Below are 13,550 nucleotides of genomic sequence, written 5' to 3'. Positions count from 1 at the left end.
CGGTGCAACAGTGGGTTCCCCCCTGTGATGCTGAGCTTAAGGGCTGCACAATGAGACTAATGGATTCCTTTCGCAGACAAAACTAGGTTAAGTACGAGCCATTGTTGTTATCTGCGTGCGGACGTACAGTGATATCTTATGTACAGTAGGAACCGTGTGAGGTATCCTTTCACATGTTTAGGAGGTAATCTCTTCCTCTGGCAATCTACATTGTCTTTTGTCTCCATTAAAAGGAGATAATCTACTGCAAGAGTTTCAGATGCTACTAAACTGACTCCAATTGACCCTGTAGTTAGCAGGATAAGGAGAGGAAATGTATGGCCTTGATTACAGCTGTGTGTCTATTTTAGCAGATTGTTCTATTGCTGATTTACACACACACAGCCACCATTAGCACATATAAATAATGTAAGGCCCTCATCTCTCTCTCTCTCTCTCTGTTTTTTTTCCAACTCTCTGCTCAGCTAAGTGCCTGTATGGAAACCTTGGCCTCCTCCTTGTCAGGTTCTCCATAGATCAGTGCAAGATTTATTTTAAGTCTGTAAAGCAGCATGTTCTCGACTATGTTCCGCTCAATGCATGTGGGAATGTTTTTAATTGTATCATGTGAAGTGGAATAGGAGCTCCAGTGGGGACTGTGTCAGGTTGTGTTAATATTTAATCCGGTCTCACTTCAGTTTTCTCATGATCCGCCGTATTGTAAGAGCAGAACGAGAAAGCAACATTACAAGAGGCGTGGATAGAGCCGTCGTGGCTGCGTGGAAGCGCTCTGAGATGCGGCGTTGTGAAAAGGCTTGCGAGGGAACGCTGTTATGAGATTCCACCGGTGTCTGTGCAGAGGCCCGGGCCGTGGTGAAAGTGCTCCCCGAACACTGAGCCATATTATGGCAGCTAATGCAAATGCACTTATTTCAGCTGACGTGCATCTAAAGAGAGGGTTGTGTGTGTTTGTGTGTGTGTGTGGGGATAAAAGGAGGATACATCTGGTGTGTGTGTGTGTGTGTGTGTGTGTGTGTGTGTGTGTGTGTGTGTAGGAGAGAAAGAAGAAGGAAAAAGAGAGGGAGGCCTTTCACTTCCTCTGTGTGCACATCACGTCTCCTCTCCCTGAGCTCAATTACAGGATTGATACTCAGAGAGGAAACTTCATCATGTCGTACAGATGTCTTCACTGGGAGGAAGAGGGAGACGACGCATGTTGTCATTTAACGTGACATGGCCTGCGTTCATTCAAAACAAACAAAATGAGAAACAGTTGGAATCTAGATTTCATTATAGGCTAATAATAAATATGGAGCGTGGAGTTGGGGGGACTCAAGGAAGGAAGGGAAACCGGAGACGAAAGAATGAATTTAACAATTCTGCTGAGTGAATTAATCTAAAACAATAACTTGTAAACAATAATACTCTTTCAGTGAGCCATTCAGCTCCATCATAGTAAACATTTTTTATAACCCAGACAGCTCTATAAAGTGCTTTAAGCATCATTGGGCACAACCGTCATTAGTCAGTGCCTGTGTGTAAATCTGAATAAAACCACCGTGTTCGGTTGACGCTGCGCAGACACGAGCCCATATCTATTTTACACTGTTTCATTTCAAACGTGACACAGGCAGCGAACACACTCCACAACAATGGCCGTGTTTTGCTTTAATTTGATTAGGTTTTGTCTCAGCAAATGCCAAGTCCTGTTTTGCCTCAAGAACATATCTCTTAATCACGTTCCATCCAGGCTGTGTCTTTCATCTAAATCTCACAGCCGTGGCTCACACCCAACTTTATTTCGCTGAAAGGTAGAAAAAAAAAGGCACACACACACACACACACACACACACACACACACACACACACACACACACACACACACACACACACACACACACACACACACACACACACACACACACACACACACACACACACACACACACACACACAGACACACACACACACACACACACACACACACACACACACCAGCACGCACACGCATCCAACAAGGGGGAATACAATGACAAAAGCCTAGCTCTCATCTCTGTCACATAAAGTGATGTTTTGTGTTTAGCTGTGTGCAGTGGAGGTGTGTGCACGTGCGTGTCTGTGTGCATGTGCACGTGCGCGTCTGTCTGCAGGGCTCAGATCCATGTTGTTTGGTTTGCTTCTCCATTAAGAGAGCTGTAAAGGAGAGGGAACAGATGGCTGCTGGCCCGCTCTGTCCTGCATCCTCTCACAACTGCCACACTTCCTGTGCGTCCATTAATCTTCCCTCACTAGTCCTGCAGCACAACTTTATTAAAACAACTCAGGAGAGAGCGAACAACAAGCCCGCGCAGCTGTCAGGAGCAAAAGACAGAACCATTCGTCCACAGAAGAACGGCCTCGGATTTCGAGACGCATCTGTAAAACAGCTCAAGTAGAATGTGGCCGGCTTTGAAGCAGCCTCTGCAGAGCGCTCGCTGTAGTAGAGACACAATAAATGCTCATTAGAACGCAGCTGGAACTGCTGTTGTTGCAGAGTTCATAGGCATAGTTTGTCAAACTTAAACATGTGAAGCTTGAGCTCACTTGCCTGGGAAAGACTACTGTTTCTGCCTAGGAGCTGCTGGGAAATGCTGCGTAACCGTAAAGGCCTGGCTTTTAATCCAGGGCATCCCATAAACATTAAGTTTGCTATTAATCTTCCTGTTAAACATGCTGCTAAGAAAACACACCTGATTGTGTGATTGTATGTGTGGATTTGGAAAGAGAGGAGTAGCCTTACACAAAACACCACATAAATGCCTGATGCTATAATCACACAAAGACCTGCATTTATTTGCTGTCACAAGTGGAAATATACGACTGTTTCTGTGCAAATTTACATGTTGTGCTCCGTCATGACAAATATTCTAAAAACGCGGCTCTATTTGGCCCCGTGCTCTGTGTCCATAACAGTCAGTGAGTAAATTGAAAAATCAATTCCAATTTAAATTATTGGAATAAAGAACTCCAGGAGCTGGGGATAAAAAAAAGAAAAAGAAAAAACCTCCTTCTTCTAGATCCCCTTTAATTGGAAAGTCATTTCTTCAGGGTATTCTAATGGTTCTGAGGGAAGATTGCAAAATAAAGTTGATGAGCTGGGGGGGAGGTTAATAGCGTGTGCTTGTGTTTGTGTGTGTTCCACTGACCCAGTGTGTTTTCGTTGCTCCGCCACACAGCGTTCAGTCTTCCCCTCCCTTATGACAGAGGCACCAAATGAAGACTAATCCAGTGGGCTCACACACACTCAGACACACACTCCCTTACGCCTGTGGTCACTCGTCTCATCCATCTGCTATCTGGGGGAGTGTCAGGAGGCTCTTGGGTCAAACTAAATTAACCATCCCTCACTCACAATTGTAAAAATGTAATTGACTTAATATAACCAACCCTGGTGATTTGGATACTGTGGCTGTGAGTAATTTTTGCAAAAGCTTGCAGATGCCTCTCCAGATATGAAACAGCTTCAAAGTCTAATATTGTATTGATGGGTCAATATATAATTGCGGGACTTTTTGTATCATAGTTGACATTTTGCTGTTTCAGGCCTAAAATCAAAATGGCCGCCTATAACCAAACACCACATGGCATTTTTACAGAAAGATTATTCTAAATATTATTTATATAATCGAGTAAAATTGAAATTGAAAGTTATTTATAAAGATATTGTCGTAAACCTGTTGACTACTTTATATTAAATAACTCAGAAAGCCTTGGAGTCTTGCCAGTCTTTTCTTCAGGAGGAAATGACATCATGTGGAGCAGGTCATGTGATCTGGAATTAACACACTTCCTAGAGAGGTGTTTTTATAATGGGGAACTTAGTGGAAAGTGATTTAATTTGTTATTTTCCATATAAAACTTGATATATTGCTAAAAAAGAAATATCTGTCATGATTATCCCCACTTAATAAAAAGAACACAATTAAAACTATTTCTGAATCAGCTCATTTTATTGTTGTTTAGCTCATTAGAAGGTGGTTGTTATTAAATTATGATGGTTATTTAGTTGACATTTTAGTGATATACAGTCATTTTTATTAATAAGTGATTGCTTTGATAATAAATAATTATGGAATTTGCAAAGACATGATCACAATGAACATAAAAAACATTAGTTTTTTACTTTTAATAAAAATTTTTCCAAGATATATCCCATGGACTTCAAAAGCCCCTCAATTATCTATTGGCCCTGATACATCAGGACGTGAAGTGGCGGTTAAAAAAAATTCTAAAAATGATTCAGGAAAATTGTAAGAATACTATCGGCAAGTGATATTGAAACTGTTATTTTATTGGGATTTATACTTTAATTATTTAACTCACTTTAATTCTATTTATTGAGATGTTATGCAATTAAATTAATTCAAGTCTTTAGACTTAATAGTTAAAAATCTACAAATTTCTACGTGTGAATTGGAGGATTTACTCCTAGTGGCTATAATCAGATGTACTCATATTACTGCTAGTAAAACTACTTGCTTTTATTAACAAACCCACATAGAGGTGTCACCCATTTAATGCAGACAAAGTAGTTTTCCAAATTTCAAATAAACTAGAATTCAGTTTTGGCTTCCAAGCCAGCAAAACTTTAGCATTTTGGTTCAGTTTCACAGCGCTGTTTTCAGCTGAAAGTGGTGGTGACCAAAAATGGAGCAAAAAGAGAGCAAATGTTGGACTTTTCCTTGTCTTGGGGCAAAAAACACACCCATAAATCAATGCTGTTGATATAGCAATTCTCCATATCAACTCAAAAGGTGACATTATGTCTATCTGCTCTCTACGGACAACTGTAGCTTAAAAAGTATGGCTTCTTTTGGTGGCCATTCAATGCTGCCCAGATTATTTGATCCCCGTTATGCTTGGCCGTATGTTTGTGCAAAGACCTCTCATCACCTCTCTCATTCCGACTATTATCGCTCCAGTGCAGCACAAGTGTGAGCCGTAAACTGGCACGTCGCCCTCCACATGCCTGTCTCGTATTGTATCAACAGGGTATTATACGTCACACAATCTGGTGTAAATTAGCCTACGTGTCATTCAAGCCCCTCTCATGCCAACCTGGTTCGAGACCTTTCCTCGTCGCCTTGTTGACATTAAAAAAAAGCACTGTGCCGAGACATTTCCATTCAAGAAACTTGTTGACACAGTTATCGGGCATCAAAGAGCCTCGTGTCATTTTTGAAAAGGCCTTATGAGAGTAATGGAGATGTTAAAGGGCGTGTTGCCCCCCCCCCTCCAAAATAAAAAAAAAAATCACAAAAGGATGAGAGGATATGAACAAGCTTTGACTGAAAGACTGAAAGGAGAAAGAGCGTAATAATAATAATAAAAAGAAGAGAAAATAGATTCTCTAGAGAGACAGAGAGAGGGGGAAGAAGCGCTCGGCTCCATTTCCGCCTAAGAAGCGCAGAGTTAAAAGGTGGCCCCTGTACAAATGAAACTCAATTTCACGCCACATTATCCCTCCCTGTTCTCTTTCCTGGCTTTCATTTTCATTAAGACCAGAGACAATCATAAATTAATAATTACTGCCGAATGTCTAAGCGCAGGCCGCAGTCCTATAGCCCTCCTCGCGCCTCTGTGGTCTTCCATGTTCATGCTTGCAAAATGTTAATTTAGGTAATGTGGCCTGGCCCTTGTCAGATAAAACTGTTTTGTAGTTTCACTAATACATAATGGTCTATCTGATTAGGTGACATTAGTCCTATCTTTGAGACGATCAGCCTGCAGCTTCCTAATGTCTCTCCACAGACTCCAGGCACCACTGAGTTATCAAGAGACATGAGGTGTCACTGTTTCCACTAAACGGTCATCTGGTCGCGATGGGCGATGGAAGAATTAGCTAAGCTCTGAGTTAACAACGCAGCTCTGCTGAAATACAAACACGAGTTCACTTCTTCTCCTGTGAAACTTTGTCACCGTCAGTGCTTCTTTTAACCGGTCAAGCAAGCTCACGAAACAGCAACACCAAATTGTGCACTGGGTGACATTAGGCGAACCAAAAGCAGACAGGATCAAGCGGAATAATCACATCTGGATGATGTCTTCATGAGCACGTCTCCACGTCAAGCCAAGTAAATAAAACACACGGCTCACACGGCTGTGAATATGCAATCAGCGACACGCTCTCCACACTACAGCCAAGTAGAAACGCAACAACACATCTATAATGCACATTTGGTATTTAAAGTCTTCGTGCCTCATGGTCATATTTGTACTGAATTGAATTTATTACAAAATGTGCAGTGATATGAAACATGTAGCCGCAGGGCCTCTTTCCTCAGATGCCAGTGCAGGGAAAAGGCATCAGATAGAGAAATAAACAGAATATCTGAGTAATAGCTGTGAACGGCCCCCGTGTTGCATAAAAGCTCATTGGAGGTGAGTGAATCTTTCACCGCAGCAAAAAAAATAAGAGAGGGAACGATGGAGTCATTAGATGGATAAAGTGGACGTGGTGTCAGAGTTTCTTTCACTCCACAGTGAGCTCAAGTTCTGAGTGGAGCTGCATGGACTCCACGAGAAGCACAGCTTCATGATTGATTGCCCATTGTGTGTCATATTGTTCTTTCAAGGTTGATTGAAACTTTAACCTCATTTTTAATAAAAAGAAGAGAAGCTTGAAATATTTCAGGCCTTGGATTTTTACAATGCAGCATTGAATTATGCAGCAATCAGTCAATTATTCATCTGTGTGGCTGTGTTATGGCCATGCTTTAAAAAGCATGCAAAATGGGAATGGGCCGAGCATGCTGTGTCAACACATTTCACTCAGAATTGCTTACGAGAGAAATTTGTCTCTCAATGTCGATTTTGTGTTTCTCCGATGCATTTTAAGGGCTGTACCTGTTACAGTTGTTCCAAAGTGATCCCCGTGGATAAGTACCGTCTGCAGAGCAAAACAAATAGTGTCACTCAGAGGAGAAGTTAGCACTACTGATCATTAAAAACAGAAAGAAAAATGCAGGAGGGGCCAGAGAATGTGTCGATATCACACAGAGGAGAACACAGCAAATGTCAAAAACAGCTCCATAATGTGTTAACATCTCCTTCAGAGCTTCTACAAAGTGAACATTATGATGCATGACCCTTCAGCATGTACGACTGGTTAAAGGAGTGTTGTTTATTTTGCGGTAATATATTGTGAATTAGTGTCATACACATTGAAGTACACATGAAATAATTTATTTACAGTGAGCTTGGTCACACCCTCATTTACATATTTTATCTAGGATTAGCCTATGCATTTAAAAAACCCCACACTCACACATGCAAGTCAAAGGCTACACACACACACACACACACACACACACTCACACACTCGCATCAGTGGAAAGAAAGGAAAACGTACACAAGATATTCTCATCATTTGATTATGCATACATGTTTTTTTGTTTTTTTTAACTGCTATACAAAGCGAAGAACAATATGCTCATTCATTTTTCTACAGTACAGTATACCTGCAATGTTTTTTTTTATTGTTATTATTATTTTAGGCCATACATAATACATAGAAAAGGGTTAAAAGACTGAGGGCTGATTGTAAATGTCTCAAAAACACCCAAAAACACAACAATGATTCAGAATTTGCGAAGAAAGCGGCTGCCAGTCCCCCAAACACTCGCCTACGTTTGTATGGGATCATCTGAAACTGTTGTGTTTGGCTGTTCCAGATGATCCACATGTTTAGTGTATCTGGAATGTTACAGCTGCAAGAACTCCTCGGGCAACATAGTTAACTCATGTAGTTTATCATCAACATGTTAACTTTATTTGAATTTGAAGTACAATGAAGAGATGATTCGAGAAGCTATATAAGTTATCAGTGACAACAGACCTAGACACTCCATTGAGAACAAAAAGAACAAACACATTGTGAACATGGGACACTCCTCCTCTTCCTCCTCCTCCTGATTGTAACACATAAGGTCTAAACTGTTTTGCAGTAAAAGGACTGACATCAGCTTATGTCTAGAGAATATACACAGGTGTTTCAGCACCAAAACATCTTCAGGGAAAGTAACAGGAAAATTATGAGTTTTTTTTGTTTTTTTTTTCTCTCGTCAGGATATCATGAAACACTAAGAAACGACAACAAAAAGAGAAGTATACTCGTGTACGTTAAACAGGGATTCGAGCGATGCAATTAAATGGCATTTAGTTTCGAAAAAGTTGACTGATTGTTTCTCAAGCTGACAATAATTAGATCGGATAATTTTTTCTTGTTTTTTTTTTCTTAAAAAAAGCATTGAGAGGTGCTGATTTCTGAGTGTGTCTCATGACAAAAAAATGTACAGTAAATTCCAAGAAATATTACCTCTGTTACAAAGATTACAGTACTATCGACAGCAAAAGTCTTCATTTTGAAAGTGAAATGTTTGTTAATTATGTTTTCAAAATCATCTGGGCTTGAGTGAGTCAAACCTAGTATTTGTTCAGCACAATATAGGATTTATTAAATATCATAATTCCAGGACAAACATTTACATGCCTGCATGCTTTCTCACCAAAATGGCAGCTATAGGAAAGAATGATGGCTCAGAGATAGAACAAAACAAAACTGTAGGTTTATATAAATGGTGGTATTGTTTGCCTAATAGCTCTACTGCATACACAATACCTCTTAACGTTATATACACATACCTTATCAATCCACTGGGGTTCGATAGAGGGAGTTTTTCCTATCATTATCATCAGATCTTGTATGTACAACAATGGTAAAAAGGAAACTTGATTGTATTGTCATCTAATTTAGAAAACATGAAAATCAAACATCTCTTTTGATGAACACGCGGATAGATTCACATTTTTTTCCTTTTGTTTTTTTGTCACAAGGTTCATCTCCACGTGTCATTTTTAGCTTCTCCAAAATTCAATTTGAAATACAAAACAAAAACTTCAGTCGAATTTCTTTTTCGAAGCTTTTCTCGCTGGCTGAGATACAGTATAAAAATCTTCAGTGCTGTGAATTTATGAGTTATTACCAACAATGTACCACGGGTACATTTTTACTGTGCTCAATATATATGTTTATCCCTCATGTCGGCCAACCTGGTGTGTCAAAACCTGCTTTATCAAACTATTTCATGTTGGCCTCTGTGATGAAAAAAAAGACTTCTTATTCTACATTCAGACTCAACCTCCTCCAGCATTTGGGTGAACACAGCATTTTCCATTGAACTCCTACAAGCAGCTTGACTTCTTTCCTTTACTAAAATCAGCCTGGATAAGGGCTCTTGAGAATCTTCATGGGTTTTCTTTTCTTTTTTTTTTCTTGTTTTTTTCTTAAATTTTGATTTCCTCCAGCTCCTCGTGGCCTTATCAGTACATCACTGTGGTTTTCAGGAACAGTCTTCCATCTGCAACAGAGGACACACAGGAGCCACAGATTAGCCAACAGCTAACATCCTGCTGACGCAAATGCACTATTCAGGATGTGACTGTTGATGAAACGTAACTTTGAAAACGTCGCCCTCTGGCCTTTTGATATAGACGCCGTTACTGTGAATTTATAAACTGATTTGAAGCTGAGATAAAGTTAGCAGCCATGACAAATGTGATTAAACATCATGTAGAGAAATTTACTTCATTACTTGCAAACGCTATCAGAAAATTGGTGGTGTCAAGAGAGGGAGAGAAAAAAAAGAATCTAAGTGGTTTCACCTATCTATTTAAGATCACATACAGTGGATCAGTTAGGATGTACAAACACAATTACACTGTTACATGCATATTTTATTACCAACAAAGCACACAACGTAAAAGCAGCCATGATAACTGCACTCAAGGCATTAGAAGTGAACGCCACACATGCTTAAGACATCTCCACTGATCTGCTGGTTGGAACGTAATACGGCACTCATGATGTAACACAACTCTCTAAGTGACATTTCCTGCATGGAAATAGTGTTTATTGAAAACGGCAGACATTCCTCTGCTCCGTTATCTCCAGACACCTCTAACCTAACGAGCTTTGTCCATTTCAGGCGAACACTCTTGTCTGAGTGTTCGCCTGAGCGAGCAGCGCTGCTCCGACGCTGAGCTGGTAAAAGCATCTGTTAGGCACAGCTCAGGAGCATGTTTGACGTTTATTACCTTCACATTCTCTCCGCCGGAGAACGCTACAGTAATGCCTTTAAAGAAGCGCACCTCTCTATGGCAGCGAGCCTAAATAATTCAATGTTAAAGAGGAAACGCACACAATAACATTTAGCAGCGCAAGTTGTTGGACATGACACAAGCTGTGCAGGACACCGGAGACAGCGGTTAGACTGGATGCTATGGAAGACGACTGCTATACACCTGCTTACAGAGTCCTGGAGGACGTTTCCTCTGCAGGGAGACGTGGAAGCATCAGGTTATTTTCTATAATTAAAAGCAGGGGTTTTTTTTGTCTTCATCAGTCAGAGTTTTAACTTTGTTTTGCTCAATTTCTAATTGCATTTCATGTATTGTGCACGGAGAGTGGCGACAACAAAAGCTTGTGTGTGTGTGTGTGTGTGTGTGTGTGTGTGTCTGTGGGGGAGGGGTGTGTACAAACACACTGGCTAATTACCCAGCACCACCGTGGGTCTCAGAGGCATTGCACTCTGGCTGCCTCTATTCAAGCAACAACCACCGACTTCTGTGTAAAAGTCGTTACAGCATGAATGCACCGGTATGAAGAACAGAAAGCCGGAGAGGGGGCCGGAGAAACGCTCAGAGTGTGGGTTAGGATACACAAGTTAACGCACACGCCTCAGCAGATGAAACATCACCTCCCAGTCTGTCGGCTCTGTCTGCCCAGCCTCACAGTTGGAGCAATTTCTAGGGGTGTTAATGAAAACAAAGGCAGTCTGATTATTTGATGGATGATGACAATTAATAAATTGTTGGAGACGGATGTTGAATGTCGCAGCGTTTCACTCGGAGCAGATGAAATTATCAGGCAAAAGTTGTGAGCTTTGATAAGCAAATGGAATCATTTTTCAAATCGGCGTGCAACACTCGTGCAAATGTTGAAACATCTGCTTTCACATCCACGACGAGGGAAAGCGGTGACGACACGTTGTTTTATGAAAGACTGTCTCATTAAAATATGTTAAAACTTTAGTATTTTTATATTCAAATCAAGATGAAAAGTTCATTAAAGAGAATAAATATTTCATTAGATGCTAAATAAAACAAAGGGAATTTTTGGCTTCTCTCAGCATAAAATTCCTTTGAAAGATTAATTAATACATGTAAATTATGCAAATTATGCCCATGCAAATATTTTATGAAGACAATTAAGGGATCCATTAATTACAGTCTTTTTTGCTTCAGTGACATTCATTCATTTAATTTTAATTTCACTTTAACTGTTTTGATGTTTAATCTTGCAACAAAGAACTTTATCTCTGTGCACAGGGTCGTGTAAACTTGCCGAACACATCGAGTGGGAAGCGGCAGGGAACCAGAGAAGATACTGGGGGAAGATATTGGCATGTGCACCGTTGCCAGGCAGTACTGGCGAGGTACGGTCCCAGTAGCTCGCCTGCCTGTGAAAAGAGCCACGTTCCCTCTTGGACCCGATTCAAAACACTGTAAAAGCAATTAATAAACACAGACTGTGTTAATATCGCAGAATTAGAGAAGTGTGACAAAAGACAAATAGAAATAATTAGTTCTCTAAAATTATGCCCTCATTATTTTTTTCCCTCTCCCTCTCTTTCTCTCTCTCCATTCGCCTCCCTGACTTTGGAGTTGAGAATATACCCACACATTTCTCTCGGCTTTCATGCGAGTGATAGGCTTGTTTTTTCCCCTTCTGCTTGTGTAATTTATCAACATCATTTTTTGCCATTTGAGGTTAATTATACAGCGAGGCTTGCAGAGTAGAGTAGAGGAGACATGGGTGGCAGACAAATGCTTCTCTAATTGAACAAAACACAAAGTGCAGCCTGTTATTCAGTTTCCGCCTTCATTCCACTCTTCAAGGCAATGATCAGAGTGATTGAGAGACTGCAAAAAATTATGTGCTCCGCGGTCGCATCGCCGTGTTTCAAACGAGGATTAGATTAAAAGAAAAACATTGGAAAAAATATAGAATGATGCTGCTTCGTTTTAACCTGAAATGTACATTCAAGCAGGACAATAACTGCTGTCATTTGAAGCTTTAATTTGATACAATTACACTACAAAGAGCCGGCTCGTCTTTAAAGTGTAAAATATTAGGAATTAAAGTGGCTAAATATACTAATTTGGTATGAAATAGGGGGCTATAATTACACTGTATCTGTGAGTTATCTTTGTATTTAAATGATGACATATGGATTTTCTTTTTTTGGACATCAAACTGTTTCAGATCCCTGCAGTGACTGAATGACATTTAATTAAGGAGGAGTCATCATTTCTCTTTTACTTATTTTTGCCCTTTCATAAAATATCAGTTCAAGTAGACTAATCAAGCATTGAACAGTTAAAGCCCCCCCCCCCAACTTATTCTCATATACAAAGATGAATATTTTCCACTTTTCACCGCAAATTACATGCAGCATTCTTCCCCGGATAAATTGGGACCTCTCCCACTGATAAGGGCGGTTCTGAGCAGACGCAGCTGAGGCGTATTAAAGCAAGACGTTCGAGTAATAATGAGGATATTCAACCTCTGCAAGGTGTCTTGTATCTGGGTAAACACAGATAGCAGACAGTCTACAGAGGTTATCACTGGAGCGCCCTTCCCCAAACACATACTGCACCCCCAAGGCTAACAAACAAACAAACCATTAAAAATGTACAAGGCTTATTCATAAAATGGATTGATTTGCCCGTTTATTACTGTCAAAGGAGGGATTCCACTGCTTTTTGTGGTTTTATGACTCCTTAATGCTTCCTGAGTTGTAAATAAATGACTTTTTTCCCCCAGTTTTTCTCTGCGACCTTCTGGGCTCGGTTATTTCACTATTTTTGCCTACCAGGTAAGTAGGCAGGTTTTGTCGGTTTCCTAAAAAAGCCTTACAAGCACTAAAAGTCAAGTAAAAGAACAATATTATTCCTACGGAAAACCAATGATCTTGACCTAGTGCTGTGGCCCAGATGGTGAGCTGTATGTCTGAACAGCAGGCACAGAAACACTAATGTTCATAAACTGAAGCAGTGTGTGTGTGTGTGTGTGTGTGTGTGTGTGTGTGTGTGTGTGTGTGTGTGTGTGTGTGAGGGAGGGAGAGAGAGAGAGAGAGAGAGAGAGAGAGAGAGAGGGAGGGGGGAGGAGGCAGAGAGAAAGAGAGCAAAAGTGAGAGCCAGAGAAAGAGAGAGAGATTTATTGTCTCATCTGAGCCCCTGTACCTTGTATTGTCCTTTCAGCATCTGTTCTTCCACTGCTGCGGTCACTCTCCATCTCAGGGGTCAGAGAGTCTGAAAGAAGAGAGGGATCACCACCGTTAAACATCCCTGACACCCACCTATCACAATGCCAGCTTCACAGCATCGTTCACTCAAAACAAGAGACTGAGCCTTCAAGCTACATCTCCGCCGCATGCAGCTGAATGTGTGCGCTGGATGAACTGTGCTTC

At 40.7% G+C, this 13,550-nt stretch overlaps 1 protein-coding gene across 4 annotated transcripts in view; it reads right to left on the bottom strand.

Annotated features, from left to right (window-relative positions):
- Positions 1 to 7,763: 7,763 nt before the first annotated feature.
- dachd (dachshund d) overlaps positions 7,764 to 13,550 on the bottom strand; it is a 90,314-nt gene continuing 84,527 nt past the window's right edge. For all 4 annotated transcript variants that reach the window (XM_055015059.1, XM_055015058.1, XM_023276650.3 and 1 more), the window contains exons 10-11: positions 13,324 to 13,392; positions 7,764 to 9,377 (exon numbers count right to left, since the gene is read on the bottom strand). In XM_055015059.1, the coding sequence (XP_054871034.1) occupies positions 9,340 to 9,377; positions 13,324 to 13,392 (107 nt within the window). In that variant the 3' untranslated portion in view covers positions 7,764 to 9,339. The remainder of the gene's footprint in view (positions 9,378 to 13,323; positions 13,393 to 13,550) is intronic.

This window comes from Amphiprion ocellaris, chromosome 11 (assembly GCF_022539595.1).
Source record: "Amphiprion ocellaris isolate individual 3 ecotype Okinawa chromosome 11, ASM2253959v1, whole genome shotgun sequence".
Lineage (NCBI taxonomy): Eukaryota > Metazoa > Chordata > Actinopteri > Pomacentridae > Amphiprion > Amphiprion ocellaris.
The sequence above is the reverse complement of the archived record's forward strand: the minus strand, read 5'-3'. Positions and strand labels throughout refer to the sequence as shown.